The following is a 19677-nucleotide window of genomic DNA, read 5'->3' as shown; positions in this document are numbered from 1 at the left end:
TAACTGACAAGAGAGAGGAGTTTATGGGTTGAGACTTGGTATTTACGGCGAGGGAAAAGGAGGACCTGAGGAAAAAGTCAAAGTTGAAAAAGCTTTGAAACTATTAAAAATTCAGTTTGTTCCAACCTTCAAAACATAGCTTCGTAGATTGCATCATCACAGCTGTTAGTTGATCAGATCTATACACTATAACTATACGCCTCCATGCCATCAAAATATACATTATAACGTGCCGACCTAATGTATAGGCCAGGGCAGCTTATTGTGATATACTCGATTAACATGCAGGCCAAGAAACTGAATTGAATTATAAATTTATGACTAAATTTGATTTTGTTGAATAAACACATCCTGTTGGAGATGATAAAGAATATGACAGAGAAGCAAAGAAGAGGACATGTATCGGGTTATGTTTTAAGCTCAGGCTGGCTGTCTGAAAGGACATGTATCGATTTCTTGATCGGAAGGTCGATAGACTACGTAGGTGCTATCAGTTGAAAAGGAGCCTGGATTGAAACATTTTGCTCCCCCGATTTTACAATCCTTTTGCTCACTCTTGTCACCTAATACTATCTGTTTCCAAACAACAACAACAATCAGCCTTTTCGTGCTACCAAACTAGGTGGAATATATACAATCTTTATGATAAGAAGGTTTTAAGAGAGTATACCGTGTGAGGAGTTGGATATAGTTGTAGACAGTGATCATAGTTCCAAATGATGGGTTGAACCAATAGAGGTAGAGGACATAGATGGCTCTGATGAATCAATGTGGAGACAAGCTGAACCAACAAAATTATACAAAGTTTTCAGATTATTCGAAGAAACTGTAAAATCAAAACTTCAAAAGTTGGAAACTAATGGAGACAAGAGATGTGTTTACGTGGTCAAAGGGGTCTGTAGTTTCTTCTGAGGAAGGCGTTATTAAGCTTGAACGGCTCATCCGGTACAGAAGGTCTTGCCGGAAGAACACAATCTCGTTGTTGTCGAACTTTACTCTGCATTTTACAAATACAAGATCATTGCTGCAGCTTCTATATATGTTCCTCATGATTCAGAAGACCAAGAGTAAAAACCGTAATGCTGAACAATAGAGAGTTCACACGCAGAATAGAAAACTTTACCTGCAAGGGTTGCTTGAAAATATCGCATTAGGAATAACTTCTCGAAGCTCTTCAGTTAAATACTCTGGTAAACCGCATCTTGGCAAGACTGTCGAAGGACCTGTCAGATATAATGAGTTTTTATTATTCATGTCTCCCTCATGGTGAACCCTGGCTTTATTCATGTATTTATATGGTGATTAAGATGGTACCTGCGTCATGGGGACCTGGAATGAATAAAAACCGACTGTTTGCTTTTAGCTTTGGATGGTTTCCAATCATTCTCCCAAGTTTACCAAACTGCTGCCTGAAAATGAAATGGATGCGTGTCCTAAAGAATATATAAGAACAGATGTTTTTTTTATGACAATTGAGGAGTTGTAGCTACAATGATCCCTTTACCTAAGACTTGAATAAGAACCAAACGATAAGTTGCATGGGCGAGAACAAAAGTTTCCCATGAAAACAAACAAAGAAGGCACTATCTCCACACTTTCAAAACGATCAAGAACCGTTTCCAGCTTCCCGAGAATCTTTCATTACAGACAACACATTTTGGCATTATCAATTAGTTCTCTTTAAGCATACAAGGAGGGAAAATATCACTATCCAACTCACCTCTTCGTCATCCAGCCATATGTCAGAAAATATGACAAATGTGTCATTCACCGCTTGTCTTTCTAGGTTGGCAAGTCTAATCTGTGATCAGAGGCAACAAAAACATATTTATTCTGCTCTGACTTACTTATGTAAGGTAATCGGACAGGAAATTTACAACTTTCTGAAATCCAGAAGAACAAATGAAGAAGACTCAGGGATTACCATCTCGTGTTTAGTTGGCCTGCCACATCCGAAAAAATCGTTGTCACGATGTATCCTCAGTGTTTTATCCCTGTCTTCTATAGGAGGAAATCCACATGCAATCACCTTTATCAAACACATGAGAAAAACAAAAAGACTTTAGAAGAGGTTTGTTACAGGGCATCATCATTCCACTGATAGGAACATACATTTGCATATTCCATTGAATCTATTCAAGTGTGTTTTTGGAGACTTGTATACGTGTTAATGGTCACAGTCTTACAGAGAAGACCATACAAATGACTTAGTTCTATAGTCATTACCCACCTATGACTAACATCTTTATATCGTAGCTCTTATATGAATGTGCACTTGCGCATATTATAGTTTACCTGAAAGATACCATTGTGCATTTCACCTTCTGCCAAAATGATAGTATTCTCAGTGAAAAATCCTGTTGTTATCTTGTACTGATTGTCAAAGAAAAAGTAGCCATAATGCAATTCTTTTGGGCCGCTATGCCTTTATAAGTCCAGATTTTGCAGATAAGGATATTGCTTTGGAGAAATCAATCTCTACAGAAGCTGAAAGGTCTTCAAGGTAGAAATGTCCATCTTCCAACTGTGATATCAATCCCATCACCCATTTCAAATGCTAGAGACTGGATTGAAGATATCTACAAGAAAGAACATGCAACAACAAACTCTTTTAATTCGCAAAATCACACACAAAAGCACATTTGACAAGAAACTAAGATAAAGTACCTCACGCTTCTTAAACTGGAGCATATCAGTATCAGATACTGGCCTAGAAAAAGAATCAGCGCGAGAAACTCTCTGAGACAGCAACCTGAATCGTTCCTTGTATATATCTGTTTTTGCAGAAGCCCCACCGTGAACAGGCAGATTAGTCTCATGCCTGAAATCAATTATACTTCAATACTCAGAGCAAATTTTTTATATATATAAGCCATATAAACAATGACATCGATCTCTACCAAAGCTAAGGCACTTGAGGGGACATTAATTTTAGTAGAAAAGGCTTACTCGATGAAACGCTTATTAACAACATCATATCGAAATTTAGGGACAAGAAACACGTTGTCGATGACCGCCAAGGAATAAGCAGAGTTGGTAGTTTCATCTGTTGCCGCTTCTTCAATCACGTTTCGAATTGTTTCCACATCGAGTGTAGATGAACCTGCAACGTCATTTTAAAAAATCGCAACCTGTATATATGAGCATCTCTTGTCTTCGAATACTCTCTATCTAGACATATATAGATAAAGAGGGAGATCAGGCGATACGCGATTCCTGCTGGAGGCGATTGAGAAGGAGTTTGATATCTTCATCTGGGAAGTCTTCAATCATATCTAGGGCATCGACTTTGAGGTGGTACCCTCTCAAACTGAGTTGCCTCTGTATATCTCTCCTCCTCCTCCTCGTACGCTCTCTCATTCTCTCGCAGCCTCTCTTTCTTATTTTATTTTGCTATCTTAACTTCTGAATCTCTGAAACCTTTTTAGTTTTCTTCTGAAAATTTCCAACTCGGCGGGAAAACGAATATCGTAAGAAATCTTTTGAATTTTTTCTAATATGTTATTTAAATGATTTAATTTACCACACAAAAACACTACAAACCAAACCAGGATTGGCAGATGTCTGGTCTTGATGGAAAGACGTCGGCTCCTTATCTGAAGACTGAAGTACTGTAGTTGGGAAGTGGGAGAATATAATTTTGAGCCTCTTAAATTTTTTAAATATTTTATTGTGTACTTTAAAAAAATAAGAACTCCTAAAAGAGTAATTAAAATTTTGCTCCTCCAATAGTGAAGCTGTAATTGGGGTTCTTATTTTTAAAATTTTGCACCACTAAATCAGATGGTTACCCAATCAGCAGGATTAACACCGTTCTCATTGAACAGCTTGTGGTTCTCTTCTTTGGTTCTGTCTTTTGTGATTACTGGGAGCAACACAGCTGTCTGATCTGGTAACTCTGTTGTATGCACATTAGAGAAAGATATGATGAGACATTCTGTGTCTCCGCAAAATACTACATATACTGTTGGATTTCAGTCAGTGAAGAAGAGTTTTTGCTGAGATCAAACCTGGTAACTTCTTGTCTATACAGAACACCACCAAATTCACAGTATACCTTCAGAAATCAACACAACCAACCAAGTCAATAAATATATCTACTGTATTCAGTGACATTTTGTTGTTTGGGTCAATTCTTGTGTAATGGCTGGTCTGATTCAGCTGTTAATCAGAACATATATCCAGAAAGAGAGCCAAATAATACAAAAATTTTACTGAGGAAACTGAGCTATATAGCTGATATATCTAAAGAGACAAACCGGAAGAAGAAAGAACCCAAGATCCTGAAGCGTTGGTCCTGGGCGATGAATAAAATGAACTCCTTTAGCAGCTAAACCATGAATGTACTGCACCATACGAAATAAGTAAAAACTCAGAGAGGTGAAATAAAAACATTGTTCAACTCAAAACGAAACCAAGACACATGATTCTGCTGAGAAAGCAAAAGGCACAAGGTTTTCACTCAAAAGTTACTATGTATAACAAACAGGATGATAAGTAGAAACTATTGAAACCAAAATCATAGAGTGAAACACCTACAAAGACCAAAACGCATCACCTATAAAGACAAAAACAGGATGATATCTAATAGCCACACTCTCAAACAATGGACAAGACTGATGGAAACAAACAATATATGCCTAAACTCATCTTCAATCATGGATAAATTAAACAGCGTACCTGCAGCAGCTTCTTGTCCAGCTAGTCATGGCCCATTGCAGGACATGCTCTTCTGCTTGTAATTTTGCTGATGTTGAAAGATCTGCAGGACACCAAACACAGAGAACAGTACTCTGACATCAGTCTTTGATATTTTGTTTAAAAAACATTTATCTGATTCATCCATTGTTTTTAGTAAAACTCAGTAACAAATGATCTGCAAAGCAACAAAAAAACAACCATGCGACATACTTGACAGCCTTACCAGCACAACTAAAACCAAGTTGCAGCCCAATTAAAACATATATCTATTTTTAAAGGTCAAGCATCTGTTGGGTGGCATAAAAAGCATAATTCAAGAAAAGCAGAGCAATAAAACAGAGAGAGGTAAGAGAATAAAACAGAGACTTTGATCACATTCTACAAACAGATTACCCTAATTACAATCATGCCTATGAACACAAATAGAAACAGATTTTGAAGAACCCTAATTTCTATACCCTTACTAAACGAGAATTCAGAGAATCAGAGAAAGGGAATTACTTGTATAATCGAGATTGGTTCATCAAAATCTGCCGGTTGGTGAATGTAGCGCTTCAATTTGGTGAATCAAAAGCTCCAATTGGAGATTGATTAATCAAAATCTCCGATTAGAGTTCGGTTAAGCAAAAGCTTCGATTGTCAGGGTTGAGAATATCGCGAGAGCGAGAGAAGAGGAAGAGGAAAACAAAAAAAAACTTGTTTTTTTATATAAAAGAATTAACCCAACGATATACTGACACGTATCCAACAAGAGGCAACTTTAAACTTACTAAATAAGAGCTTCTCCAACGGTGGATTTAGCAAAGGTTTTTATTACAGATTGTGATTAAAAATAAATCAGAACTAATAAAAAAGATAAGAGTTGCCTCTTATTTAACAAGCTTAAGAGTTGCCTCTTAACAAATACGTGTCAGCATATCTTTCACTTAGTTTTTAATATAAAAACAAATTTTTTTTTCCCCTTTCTCTTCCTCTTCCTCTTCCTCTTCTCTCTTTCTCGCGATACTCCCAACCCAAAACAAAGAGACTTTTTTTTTGACAAAATCAGAACCTGGCAATCGGAGGTTTTGATTAACCAATCGCTAATCGGAGGTTTTGACTAATCAATCAGAAATCAGAGATTTTGATTAACTAATCGGAACGACATATGGGAAAGCGTTGAGTCTTCTCCACCATGCATGATTGTAATTAGGGTAATCTGTTTGTAGAATGTGCTCAAAGTCTCTGTTTTATTCTCTTACCTCCTTCTGTTTTCTGTTTTATTGCTCTGTTTCTCTTTATTCGCATGAAAGAAAGATGACAATGTTGTTTTTTTTTTTTTTTTTTTGTTAACGTGGTGAGAGAACGAAACAGAAATTAGTGGAATTGATATCTTTACAATTCTATTAAAACTCTCTTAAAGTGTTGCAATATATAACTGTTAGAATTAACGAGAATGATTTGAAAGTTTAGAATGCTTGAAAATCTATCGTTTATGTCTTCAAAATTATTCAATCAAATGGTTTTAGAGGTGTTGGTAAGGCTGTGAAGTATGTTGCATTTGTAGTTGATATAGATTGTAATAGTGGCTTTTAAAAAGTGAACTAGGATATAACTTATCTGTTTTTGTTTCAGTTTTGGTTATGATCATCCTCTTGTAATCATTTATACGTCTATAAATGTCGAGAAAGCAAGTATCTTTGCTGTTTAATTAGTTGTTTTTGTTGCTTTGCAGATCACTTGTTACTGAGTTTTACTAAAAACAAAGGATGCTTTGTGTTTCAGGAGCTTAATCGATTCAGCTAGAGGCTTCTGCAAAAACGGAGCTAGCAGCAGATTCGTCCATAGTGATGGAGGAGCCGATTCCTCCTGGACTTGCTCATCACTTCATGACTTACATGGAGAAAGGCAAATTCCCTGACAAATACAGGTACTATACTAGTAGTATTAACTCTCATACTTAGTTGTGATTGTTCCATGAATCCTTGTGTTTAAGTCCCTTTTTATCCGTTTGTGTAGAATTAACCAAACAATGGAACGAGAATTGTTATGAGTTCTTGTTATGGGTGTATATTTCATATATCTCAACTCATTAAAAATGTGATCACTGATCCGTTTCTCTCAACCTCTCTTTTATATTGTTTCTTGTGATTAGTTTGGTAAGGGAGACCATGGTAGACTTGTGATCAGTTTGGTCGGGTCAACAAATGGCAAAAACTAGAGAATTCAAGCAGGTTAGTTTCCTTTTTTACTTAATTTTGTTTAATTCACTGCTTCCAACTACCAAATAACTAAACCGGTCTTGTCAGATTAGGTAAGCAGTAAGTCTTGTATTGATTGTGTTGTGTTCGTTGGTTGTTCAATGGTTGTGTTTATGGGGTGTGTTCAATGCTTTGTAGTTGAAGTGGAAATTTACTTTCTCATTGATTGCTACTAACACAAACCAAATCGTTTTTAACCAAACCCTCACATTGATTGCTACTAACACGACCCTTTAGCAATATCTTCCCTTCTACTTCTAACACGCACAGAAAAAAAAAAACGATATGGATTCATATGGTTCCATGAATCCATATACTAACTCTCCTGGCTTCATGGATCTCCTACATAGTCAAGGAGAAACCCACAGTCTGGACTCCAATCCATACGACAATGTTTCACCAAGTATTGAGGTTGGTGCATCACAAGTCCCTATTGTTAGTAGCCAATACGCTGGTGCTTCAAGTCAAGGTGAAATGACACAACCCGAGCGTAGATCAAGAATTACATGGACCCCAGCAGATGATGTTCTGCTCATCAGTGCATGGCTTAACACAAGCAAGGATCCAGTAATTTCAAATCAGCAAAAGCGTGGAACCTTTTGGTCACGGATTGCAAAGTATTATGCAGTAAGTCTGAAGGCTGCAGGTCGACCACATAGAGCAGCAAGTCATTGTAAGCAGAGGTGGGGGAAGATAAATGATATAGTTTGCAAGTTTGTTGGATGCTATGAGGCTGCCACAAAGCAGAAATCAAGTGGACAAAATGAGGATGATGTTCTGAAGCTGGCATATGAAATCTACTTCAATGACCACAAGGTGAAGTTCACCTTGGAGCATGCTTGGCGAGAGCTTAGGTATGATCAGAAATGGTGTGCTTCTTCATCTACTAAACCCGCTGGAACCCCAAAAAGAAGAAAATGCCAAGATGGTTCTGCACAGTCCTCAAGCTCGATGCCACAAGACCATGGAGCCGATGAATGTATGACTCGACCCCCTGGTGTTAAGGCGTCGAAGGGAAAATCCAAAAAGAATGTTGAGTCGACCGTTGAGGGAGAAGGGAAGGCTTTCTTAGAGTTTCAGGTCAGCAAAGTTCAGAGGATGCTTGAGCTAAAGCAACAAGACTATGCTTTGAAAGAGAAGGATTTTGCTTTAAAAGAGAAGCATAGCAAGCATGTCATGCTTGAAAACCTTCTTACAAAAAAGGAACAACTTAGTGAAGCAGAAGTTGCTTTAAAAGACAAGCTTATTAATGACATGTTGTCAAGGAATTCAGTTTGAGAGTTTATGTTCTATGAGTTTGAATTTCACCATGTTTATGTAATATTTGAATGTTTCTTTTGTATGTCTTTGAATATGTTTTGTATGAGTAATGACATGTTTATGTTGTATGAGTAATGGCATGTTTGTTTCCCGTGACAAACCCTTCAAGATCAGTGTGAATTATTTGTTTTTTTGGCTATATGTAACTATGTTATCCCGTGAGAACGAGTTGTACTAGTTCTCCTTTTGTTATTTACTTAGACACACCACTACTTTTTACAAGTTTTGTTTTTTCCCTCCTTATACCACATACTTCAATCTCTTATTTCTTCTCCCCGTGACAATTGCAACGTTTATGGACCACAGATTTGCAACGTTTGTAGACCACAAAGTTTTCTATAAAACTGGCATAGTTTGGCACAACAAATTTCACAACCATTTTGCTTTTACAAATCAAACACATTCAATATTTTCTTTCACTTTTACAAATCAAACACTCTCCTAAAAATGGCATCATCTTCCCATGATCATATAGATGATACCATTGATGAATGCATTGATAATGTATGCGATCAAATTTACGATCAAGCGATGGAAAATATTTTAAGTTACAATGGTGGTCATCAAGAAGCAACGAAGCCAAAGAAAAAGCGAGCACATGTTGAAAGAAATCGTGAAGAAGGACACAACCGCTTGTGGAATGATTATTTTTGTGAAAATGCAACATACTCTCCACGAATATTTCGTTGTCGTTTTAGAATGAACAAGCCCTTGTTCATGCGCATTGTTGATCGACTCTCAAGTGAAATGTCATTCTTTCAACAAAGACGAGATGCTACTGGAAGGTTTGGTCTCTCTCCAATACAGAAGTGTACATCGGCAATTCGTATGATGGCATATGGAAGTGCAGCTGACGCGCAAGATGAATACATTCGCCTTGCTGAAACCACTGCGATTTCATGCTTGGAAAATTTTGTTCAAGGAATCATAAACTTTTTTGGAGATGAGTACCTAAGGAGACCCACACCAGCGGATCTTCAACGACTACTCGATATTGGAGAGATGCGCGGATTTCCCGGGATGATAGGAAGCATCGACTGTATGCATTGGGAGTGGAAGAATTGCCCAACCGCATGGAAAGGTCAATATACGCGTGGATCTGGAAAGCCAACCATCGTTTTAGAGGCTGTAGCGTCACAAGATCTCTGGATATGGCACGCGTTTTTTGGACCTCCAGGTACATTAAACGATATCAATGTTCTTGATCGCTCACCAGTTTTTGACGATATTTTACAAGGTTGTGCTCCTAAGGTGAATTATACTGTCAACGGGCACCGCTATAAATTGGCCTACTATCTCACCGATGGGATTTATCCAAAATGGGCTACTTTTATCCAATCTATTCCCCTTCCACAAACTCCAAAGGCATCCTTATTTGCTACATATCAAGAAGCTGTTCGTAAAGATGTTGAACGTGCTTTTGGAGTCTTGCAAGCTCGATTCCATATAGTAAAAAACCCGGCTCTCATCCATGATAAAGAAAAAGTTGGAAAGATAATGAGAGTGTGTATCATACTACACAATATGATAGTAGAAGATGAACGTGATGGGTACACGCAGTTTAATGTTGCAGAATTCGAACAAACACAATCAAACCGAACTTCACATGTGGACTACACACTTCCTACTGCGAGGCTTTCAAACATCACCGAGATGATGATCACGCGAAATGAAGTTCGTGATAAAAGAACAAATGAACGCTTGCATGATGATTTGATTGAACATATATGGCAAAAGTTTGACACAAATCAAGGTTACAATCAGGATTACAACTAATCTATTATCCCATTTATGATTTGTATTCCTATTTTTACTATGCTTTTATAATTTGTAAGTTTTAAAATTAATGTTTAAAAATTTATGAAATGCTATTATTTCTTATTTTTATACAATTTAAATTATTTAAACATTCAAAGTAATTATGTTTTACTTAAAATATTTTCATTTCATAAATAATATTTTTGACAAATATTTTTTTTCAAAATTAAGAACCCCAATAAGAACTTCACCATTGGAGGAGCAAAATTTTAATTACCCAATTACAAGTTCTTCCTTTCATAAAGTACAAAATCTATTCTTCAAAAATTTAAAAACCTCACAATAAGAACCTTACCGTTGGAGAAGCTCTAAGAGACAATTCTTATTTTTTTGATTTAATTCTGATTTTATTTTTAATCACAATTTGTAATAAGAACCTTGGTTAAATCTCCCGTTGCAGATGATGATTTTGATATGATGGTGAAAAATATCTCTTTTCGGGAAAGGACCAAGTTTTAAGTATAGAGAAGAAGCCTGGAATTATAAATGGCTTTACAAATGAAGAGTCACTATGATCGGTGTAGTTACTTACTCTCTAATGAGTTTATGTACAAAAAAAAAAAATGGAGTGTGACAAAGCTAGACAACATATGCTCTAAGTTTAAGGAGCTACAACATTTGTTACTCTTTCTTTAGTTTTTAGTCAGCTTTATTATTTATTCCGTCCAGTCGATTATTTCACAACGAGGAACAAAGATTTTTGACTGTTGTTCTTCAGCTTCTGTATCATTCACAACACCTCGACACCCTTGGAAGCCGCATGAACATGAAAGGCGCTCACCAATTGAAAAGAACCTGTAAATATTACAAGATCAGCGGCAGTAGGAAATATGATTATACAATATCTCAGATGATTTGAAGGGCGACAAAAATGAAACCTATAGTCATAGGTCAGCTCTTCCCACTTAGGGATATCCCTCTTTGCGAAAATGATAATGTGCTCCTCTCCATTAACCGTAATGACTCTTGAATAGCAATTGGGCTGCATAAGAGTAAAGCAATAAATGCTTAGTTCTTTTGTTTGCAGATGCTAACCAAATCGAATACAAGCAACTAAGTTTAACGGATCATAGTCATACCACACAGGAATGATTAATCAGGTGGGCGATGCTTCCTGCCCTTGTAGCATCTATGACTCGCTTATCATCAATTCTAAACATGTAAGTCCCTGCACCCTATATCACATAAGAAATTTTTGTTTTTTCTCAGATATTGATTAACTCATCGGCATCCAAGATTTACACTACTAAGGGAATGCTATGTGAAAATATTGCTCGAATAAGAAGATAACATTTAGATGGTGAATAAAGGTACAAGTTAATCCGACTAATTGTTCCATTACTGTCTATTTAATCTTCCATCTAGCACCAAACTGTGAAAATTAGTAAAGTCAAAAATACGTACCACCATTGAATTGTAGATAAGACGTTCTCTTTTGTCAGCTATAGACGGTCTAACAAGTTCTCCCGTGTATTCAATCATCTGCACAGAACTCATACAAAGTTTTCATGAGTGACACTTTCCAAAGATGATATGTCCAGTTCTAGTTTAGTATGCTCACCATATCTCCTGCCCTGTGCGGAAGCTTTGCAAATATGCCAAAACCATGAATTCCTGATTTCCCTGAAAATAGAAGGGGGAAAAAAATTAGGAGAAAAAGAAGAATTTCAAAGGAACTTAACTATCTTTCAAGATTTACTGATAATTATAGAAGAATCAATGCTTACCAAATGCTAATCTCTTTCTGTATGTTTCCTTCATGTATCTATATTTCTCGGCCATAGAAAGAATGTTGCTTGGAGTACTCATCTGTGACACCTTGGATCCGTGAAAGCATTCAGAAGTTGAAAAATCAAGTCTAGAGTAACCACCAATAACATATGGCTTATTCTCAACAAACAGTCGCTTTGAAGAAGCCGCAGCAAGAGCTTCAGGTTCCTTCCGCCCCCTTCTGGCAAAACAATTATACGGCTCTGCAACAGTACACGGAAATTATGTCAAAATTCTCATCCAGACTGACTTATTAATTGCAAACACGAATAAAAGTAGAAGCATGAAAGTGAACAAAACACACATAGGCCATATGCGAGATAAAAATGAGGAAAAATAATCCTATCCGAAAGTGTGGTGTGAATTTAAAATATAATCCTAGCATACCAGTCCGAGCACAGCCAGATGGATTAGGTGGTGGGAGATACTCGGAAGTTTTATGAGTAACGGATTTGATCCTGTCTTCTGATCCTAGGCAGGCAGTTGATGTTTGTCGATGCCTTTTGCAGAATGAAAGCATGCGAATACACTGATCTGCTTCTTCATCCTCCACTGATAGAAGAAAAAGTCTATCCTCATTCTCAAGCTACATGGACAGTCAGAAAAGCCATAATCAGTTGAAAACATCTGTTCTGTAGATTTGCTGTGTTTAAATACATGAATGTAAGTATGAATGCAAAATTTTCTGTCTGTAAGATATGGAAAGTACCTCAACACAGAGACCAGCAGCTCGCGCGCAGAGTGGATGATATGCCACACGACAAGAAATGTTCGAACACTGAAAATGTAGTCATTTAAAATAATACATATTAACCCTTGGTTGCATTTGACTGTAAAAATGGCATGCACAGTCGTTTAAATGATCTATGTCGTGACCAGATTCCATTATTCAGAACATACACGAGATAAATGGCAAACATAACTGTAACTTCAGCAAATAAATTGATGTTCTGTAAAAGGGTTTACAAAAATTATCAGAAATTATTTACTAAAAGCCAGTTATACTGGCAGCATTTTTGTCAGGAAATTTCAACTAGATTACTAATGTATGTGAATACAACAGAATGCATAAGAATGATTCATTTTTCTCTTAACATAGAACGAATTCTTACTTGGATACAAGCTCCATAAGATACCCCACAGATAGTGCACATTAATTTCCAGCGATCCTAATTTTACAAGTTAGGAAAAAGAGAAGAGGGATAAGAGTTTGGAAAAGGCCATAGTACCAAGGTAAAGAAGCTGAAAGAAAATGAGTACATACTTTACTGACTTTATTTACCCCATCAATCGGTTCCATCTTCTTGACATCAGATAAACATGTTTCTGAATAAAATAACAAGTGTTAATTTGTAAGAAGGAAAGTAATATGGCATCCTATTCTCCAGTAGAAAGCAGACTTATACAAAACAGCAAATCATTAAGATTGAACCTGGGATCCATATAGCACAAGCCAGATGAGCCCAGCGCCCATCAGTTGTCGGCTTCATAGCACCCCCTAAAAGAAGTTTCAATTATTCACTAACGAAAGCACATAAAGACTCCATAAACCAAATGGTACGGTAAAATTACCTACTACAGGACAAAGACAACACCGTGGAGGTATTTCAGGAGCGTCAGGACGACATAAGTTGCATAACCACAAAGCACCATCACCGGGTTCTAGCTCTTCATAACAATTAGCATGGACCTAGTATTGGACCAGAAATTTCAAATTTGATTCATACCCAAGAGAATAAGGCACTATAGAGTATACATCTAAGAGATATATAATAGCTGAAAAAGCTCAGAGCATGAACAATACCATCATTCTACATTTATCACATTGCAGGAACAAATTGTTCTCATACTCCTGCAGACAAAAAAATATATATATCAGAACTTATTAAAGAGCAAAAATTTGAATTCTCATGAGAAACAAAATAAAAAAGAAAAATGCACCCTTTACCTCATCCATGTGGCAGACATTGCACTTATCGAGATCTTTCCAATCAACACGGACAGGTCGGTAACCAGTAGGCTGATTTTGATGCTTTCCCAAACTATATTTGCACATGGAAACATTGGCCGATGGTCTGGATTTTGATAAATCCTGCTAGGCAATAGTTTATTAGGGCACATATTAAGTGTAGTCACTAGAAGCTAACCAATAATGCAATGGTATAAAACCGGGAGCATTCACCAAGCAGTACAAAGAGAATTAACCATAAAAGTTTGCAAAATCTAGCAACCATCTTGATAGGTATCTGCCACATGAAATAATAAAAAGTGATATGTTCTACAAAACTAGTTTCGCTATAAAGACTCCAGCACAAAACTTTACTCTTTAGTTTCACTAAAAACACAAAATGTCTTATAATCAATAGACCAAATGCACATATTTCATCCTTAGAAACTCTCTGTAATTACTTGTGAAGCTGGCTTCAATTAAGAAGTGTAAATTTAATTCACACAGTTTTCTTACGGGAGAGAAAGCAACTGTAACATTTAAAGAAAAGAAGCCATAGTCACTAGACAGAAATGATTATTTCGTATGTGAGGTAAGTGTCGTCTCATTGATGAATATGTGATTCTAATATGCTTTTGGACCCGGAAATAGCGAATGAGGTTACCCACAAACCAATTTTAGTACACAAGCTTGATGGTCTTATAAGAAAACTTGGTTTCGTGCATCAAACAATCATATTGAACATAACTGAGTCCTGAATATACGTTTTGGAGACAAAACAAAAGTCAGGGTACCACAAAATGTTCAGTGTCCAGACAATTAGATGATTATTCTGAGACCGAAATGCAATGGCAAGCATATTATCATGAAAACACATGGATACCACTACAATAATTTTACATGCAACGACAAGATACCTGTAAATGTTTAATGACTTCCGGGTTGGAGAGACCAAACATGTCTGTACCAGATCCATTTAGTTCCTCACCCAAAATATTAGGACTGTCAGTAGTATTCTGGACCTTTTTTATCCTGTTATATATTTTGTTCCAGCAGGCCGATGGAGTAGGCCCTTTGAACTACGAAAAAATTAGTTACCGATGTTAGCCAGAGATAGAGTTTTGACCTGAAAACTTTAATCAAAACAGCTGCTAATAGATATGTTTAACTCACCTGCTCTCCACTATCTGCAGTTACTCTAAAAAGAGGGCGAGTCTTTGACTCGGCATCTCTGAGCACTTCCATCTTGTACAAGGCAGATGAACTATGATCTGCTAATAACCAAAAGCAACAACTCATTGATGAACTAATCTCAATAAATTAAATATGGAAAAATACCTGATTTATAAGGAAAAGCCAAAAATTGATTAAACAAATAACCTTTTAGTGATGTGAACTTTCTCATCGCAGTATACCCTTCAGGCCAAATATGACTCTCATCCTTGAAAAACTGAGAGTCTGTCACAACCTTTCCTGTAAGACAAGTCATATGCCTATAGATTATCAATGGAGTTCATTCCTATAGCCAACTTAAAATAATGAACCATAGAATGACAGATTATACACCATACTTATAAGTTTCAAGCCTTACCAAGATTTATTATTCGCAGATCCCCTATTGTATACTGGATATCTACTTGTTCTGTTGGTCTCAACCACACTTCTCCATCATTAAGAAGATCACCACCCGAGTTTCCCTCTTCTGTACTATCAGTCATATTGGAATCAGCTCCCATTTGAAGTTGACTCATCCTTTCTGGAAGCCTGTGTTCCTTCAGATACCTGGGTGAGGCAAAATAACAGATATTTGAGGACAAGCAACATTCAGGTTTCAAGAAAGATCGGGAAGAAATGATTGGTCTAATTGTTAATGCAACATGTACTGGAAAGTCAGAAAAGCAGAATGCCAAAGATAAGCGAGAGGGACTTACATTTTTGCTTCCTGCATGCCTTCTTCAAACCGAGGTTGTTTGCACTTCAGGTGAGATGACGAAAGAAGCCCTTTGATAAATGAGATTGCTTGCTTTACTTTTATTCTATAAAACCAAATGATGTTAACTTCAGCTTGATGATGTGTAACATTGATCTCAACATCTCAGTAGCTACATGAGATATTTAAATATTTAGAAAGCACTGACTAACCTAGCAAAATCATGAGTACCAAAAAATTGGACCAAGAGTGATCCTCCTCCAGATACCTTGCTGTTTAGACCTTTCCGCTCTCCGATAACGGATTCGTCTACAATAACTGCTGGCCACATAGCATGACCTGTCCGAATAGGAAAGCAAATGCAGTTCTATGGAAGTCAGTAGGTAGTTTGCTATGTCTATATGCTTTGTTAGCATAAAGAGGGGTTATAAAATGGAGGAAATCAGTTTAGTACAAACCAGCAAGTTTTGCCCATACAATGTCTCCAGGCTCAAAATCTTGACATCCATCCAAAGTAGCTGCCAATACAACCATCTCATCGTAATCACGGCCACCAACAGTCACATTACTAGTACAAAACTTCAGATGTAACAGCTCCATCTCTTCACGAGAAATTAAAAATTTGATCATTTCACGATCAAGAACTATATGCTCATCATATCCATCCCCATATTTAACCTAAAGAAGCATTTGACCACTGTTAGAGGAACAAGGTTTTTACATATTACATAGCTCACAAAACTACCCAACTCAGAACTCAAGTAGAGTAGAAAACTACTTACAGTGTGACGCTTTTTCTCTGCACTGTATCCAGCAATAGAACCTTCATACCAAAGAGCATCCAGCGGCCAAAAAACCTACGGATTAAACGACAATCAACTGTTATGATGTCCCCTTCACAAAATAGTGGAATGCAATAACTTTTAAAGTGGACAAGACAATTGTCTAGTTAAAACACTTGCCTTGCATTGCAACCCTATGAAACTTGTAGGATCAACACCATCATAACTCAACCTGCCACATCAAAACTCCATCAAACACGACCAAGAAAACAAGTAGTCTGTCTACTAACAATAAAAGGTCAACAGATTCAAAGTCTGAACTAAGAAAATCATCAGTGCAAAAACAACAGCACGTCCATGCTTTCAACAATGAAAGAGATGATAGATAGACCCTAACCTGACCCATTTCTTAGCCGAACGCGCCTTGTCCAGATCCTTGATAGAAGTGCCCTTCCTTTGGAATGATCCATTTTGCTTATCTCCACTATTCTTACACCTTCTTAAACCAATTGAATCCACACTCAATTTCCCCAACTCGCAGTTACCAATCTTCCTTTTCTTCTTCTCTTCAGTTTCATCAAGCTCCACGCTTTCAGTCTTCACATCCACCGCCTGGTCTAGTAAACGATCCCTCCGCGGTCTCTTACGGCGGCGATAGTAGACACGAACAATCTCAGGACGCTGAATCCGCAACTTGTCATCATCCGAACGACAACAATCGGCACTAGCACTCACACCGCTACTTTCAACATCAAATTGCTCAATCATCGGAAGCTTCTGGGCCTTAACCTTCTTAGACATCAGACTGTGGGAACCAACCGCATTAACACAGCACAATGCCGACGAGGTAACAGAGTACATATTCTCAATAGAATCGTAGCGAATTGGAGCTTCCACGAGCGCGTGAACATCAGTTTCGATCTGGGTATCATTCGATACACACGCCATGGAGATTAATTCGGAGAGGGCTTCGTAAAGGAGACACCTTTTGCTCACTCTCTATCTCTCTCCTTCCTTCGATAAACCCCCAAAAAAAATTTGTTAGGGTTTTCGTGGATGAGAGAAATTAGGGTTTAGAAAGCAGAAGAATCAGAGGAAAAGGGGGAAGAAGAAAAAAAAAGAGAGAGAGATCCTTTGGAGGGAGAAGCTAAAAGGCTTTTTTTATCGTTTCCCGCCGGGTTTATTAAAGATGATGACTTTTAACTTTATTTTCCAGATCTAAATCTATTGTCTCTGTCTCTTCATATATCTCCGCATGCTTACATTCATAAGTGTGTATGTATCTATGTGAAGCAATATCTGATTATTAATTTTTATAAAAAAAAATTGTTTGCTCGAAGAATTAAAAAAACCCAAAATATGGACAGTTTGAGATAAACAAAATTATCATTTTGATGTCAGAAAAAAAATGTAAGAATGTAATATTTCGATGTCAAAAAAACAAAAAAAAATATAAATAACTAAATACCAATTATTTTATATAAATATAAATTTATTTCTATTCCGCTATATAAAAAGGAAGAATTTAAAAGTGACAAAAAAACAAAGTATGGATAATTTGACTAAAATAAGGTTAATATTTCCATGATAGAAAAATATGTCTTTGATCAGAAAAAAAAAACAAAAAAAGATGTCAAAAAAATAATTGAACATTTCGATGTCAAAAATAATTTGACTATTTCATTTACGGATAAGCAGATTACCCACTAAAACCAAACATCAGTTAAGTTAAATGTTATGATGTATTTACGAAAGGATATTGGATTTGAAGGAGCCGCCTACTACAATATTTTGGGATGAGGTGGTTACAATTTTTGGGTTATCATTATATTGCTCAATGTCTCACAAAGTCTCGATTGTGGGAATCCCACAGTGGGATGGTAAATGCGTTAAACTGAAACGTAATAGTATAGTGAATTATGAAGATAATATACAAGTGAGAGAACGAATGAGGAGAACTTTTAGAAAATTTTATGACATTAATAATTAGAACAAATATTATGCAACTGGATAATTTATATATATATATATATATATATTTGTGAGTATAGCTTATTTATTATGTTGTATGTTATAGTCTTATAGGCATGGATAAATAGATAGCATAGTCTATCATATCAAATAGACATTTTCAAATGAGAGAAAAGTTTAGTCAAAATATGGGTTGATGTTAAAAGCATGTCTGAGCCCCATTGTCAAGCTCCTCATGGATACATCTTTGGGACATAAACGACTCTTCCTACTCAGGTACATTTTTTTAACTCACCATCCACTCTATGTGGGTGGAAAGAAACAACAGACGCCATGGAGACACACGTATCCCCTCGGATCAACTGGTCCCACGATTAGATTAGCAAGTTCGTAACCGGATACTTTCAATCCAAAAATAGGAGAACTGGAAATTTCACGGCTGCATGGTGGCATGGCTTGCCTCACGATATCCTCCTAGCTAATAAGACATTAGTTTTTAACAACTGAAATGTATGTTGATTACATTTAACAAACGCTACACTTGATATAATAAAGTTCTTTTCAAAAAAAAGTTCAGTTGTCTTATTTAATATTATTCGTGAAATGAATGGGGTTTCATAATTGGATACATAAACTGAATATACGAGTGGTTGGATAAATCTCACTTAACTATAGAACAATAGGTGATCGACTTTAGTATATACTTTCAATTCCTGACAAAAAGTGTCACTACTCACTACTGACAACTATAGTCTATATATAGTACGTCCCAGTAACTTTTGCATTGGGTCATATATTGATGTGTAAGGGTGTATCCATAATCTGGTTGAATTCTTAGGGAGTGACATCCAATGCTCGCTAGCTAGTGCTCTAAATGATCCGCGTAAAGATGTGAGACTATCATTAGCAGTCGTTGCTCATCCAGAGTTATTTTATTAAAAATTAATAAAAAATATAAAAAGGAGAAATAAGCAAAGAGAACCATTCTCAAAATCTTTGGAGTATAAACGCTCCTCAATTTGATTCTACAGCTGTCAACTTCCTATTAGTTACATAATAAAATATTATTTTGTTTTTCTTTTGAAATATGGGGTAGACTTCTCCCTTGTAAATGCTCTTATACATTCTATATATAGGCAAATATTGAACGAGATAGCTAGTAAGAGTAAAATACTTGCCTTCATAAGTTTTGTTGTG

The 19677-nt window shown here is 36.5% G+C and overlaps 2 protein-coding genes and 1 pseudogene across 4 annotated transcripts; 1 reads left to right on the top strand and 2 right to left on the bottom strand.

Annotated features, from left to right (window-relative positions):
• Positions 1-283: 283 nt before the first annotated feature.
• On the bottom strand, positions 284-5546 carry LOC104749707 (DNA polymerase epsilon subunit B-like; annotated as a pseudogene). Its single transcript, XR_015584590.1, has 17 exons — positions 5203-5546; positions 4681-4762; positions 4260-4346; positions 4011-4057; positions 3210-3898; positions 2950-3103; positions 2668-2821; positions 2459-2579; positions 2296-2370; positions 1925-2029; positions 1721-1801; positions 1505-1635; positions 1315-1409; positions 1124-1223; positions 883-997; positions 671-781; positions 284-573 (listed from the first exon to the last, which is right to left on the bottom strand). The product of XR_015584590.1 is annotated as a DNA polymerase epsilon subunit B-like (transcript).
• Positions 5547-7105: 1559 nt separating this feature from the next.
• On the top strand, positions 7106-8369 carry LOC104753354 (glutathione S-transferase T3-like). Its single transcript, XM_010475617.3, has one exon. The coding sequence runs from the start codon at positions 7227-7229 to the stop codon at positions 8217-8219; it is 993 nt and encodes a 330-aa protein (XP_010473919.1). The 5' UTR covers positions 7106-7226; the 3' UTR covers positions 8220-8369.
• Positions 8370-10532: 2163 nt separating this feature from the next.
• LOC104749706 (histone H3-lysine(4) N-trimethyltransferase ATX1-like) lies at positions 10533-17786 on the bottom strand. 2 transcript variants are annotated; one of them, XM_010471388.3, is made up of 24 exons: positions 16907-17786; positions 16690-16741; positions 16510-16584; positions 16186-16405; positions 15940-16066; positions 15729-15833; positions 15389-15579; positions 15178-15270; positions 14971-15068; positions 14715-14876; positions 13798-13941; positions 13654-13701; positions 13422-13539; positions 13282-13347; positions 13114-13175; positions 12962-13018; positions 12559-12627; positions 12237-12435; positions 11807-12052; positions 11641-11702; positions 11484-11561; positions 11159-11254; positions 10958-11061; positions 10533-10874 (listed from the first exon to the last, which is right to left on the bottom strand). In XM_010471388.3, the coding sequence occupies exons 1-24, from the start codon at positions 17455-17457 to the stop codon at positions 10736-10738; spliced, it is 3162 nt and encodes a 1053-aa protein (XP_010469690.1). In that variant the 5' UTR covers positions 17458-17786; the 3' UTR covers positions 10533-10735. The 2 variants fall into 2 exon arrangements, with proteins under 2 accessions (XP_010469690.1, XP_010469689.1); XM_010471387.3 differs by having other exon boundaries at positions 14971-15071; positions 16907-17725.
• Between the last annotated feature and the right edge of the window lie 1891 nt (positions 17787-19677).

Source organism: Camelina sativa, chromosome 16 (assembly GCF_030686135.1).
Source record: "Camelina sativa cultivar CO46 ecotype springtype chromosome 16, ASM3068613v1".
In the NCBI taxonomy this organism is placed as follows: Eukaryota; Viridiplantae; Streptophyta; class Magnoliopsida; order Brassicales; family Brassicaceae; genus Camelina; species Camelina sativa.
The sequence above is the reverse complement of the archived record's forward strand: the minus strand, read 5'-3'. Positions and strand labels throughout refer to the sequence as shown.

Coding starts and splice junctions, on each gene's coding strand:
- LOC104753354 (XM_010475617.3), top strand. CDS start 7,227: ATGGATTCATATGGTTCCATGAATCCATATACTAACTCTCCTGGCTTC.
- LOC104749706 (XM_010471387.3), bottom strand. CDS start 17,457: ATGGCGTGTGTATCGAATGATACCCAGATCGAAACTGATGTTCACGCG. Junction 15,580..15,728: donor GGCATGCAGGAAGCAAAAAT/GTAAGTCCCTCT, acceptor TGCCTCACCCAG/GTATCTGAAGGAACACAGGC. Junction 10,875..10,957: donor GAGCTGACCTATGACTATAG/GTTTCATTTTTG, acceptor TAATATTTACAG/GTTCTTTTCAATTGGTGAGC.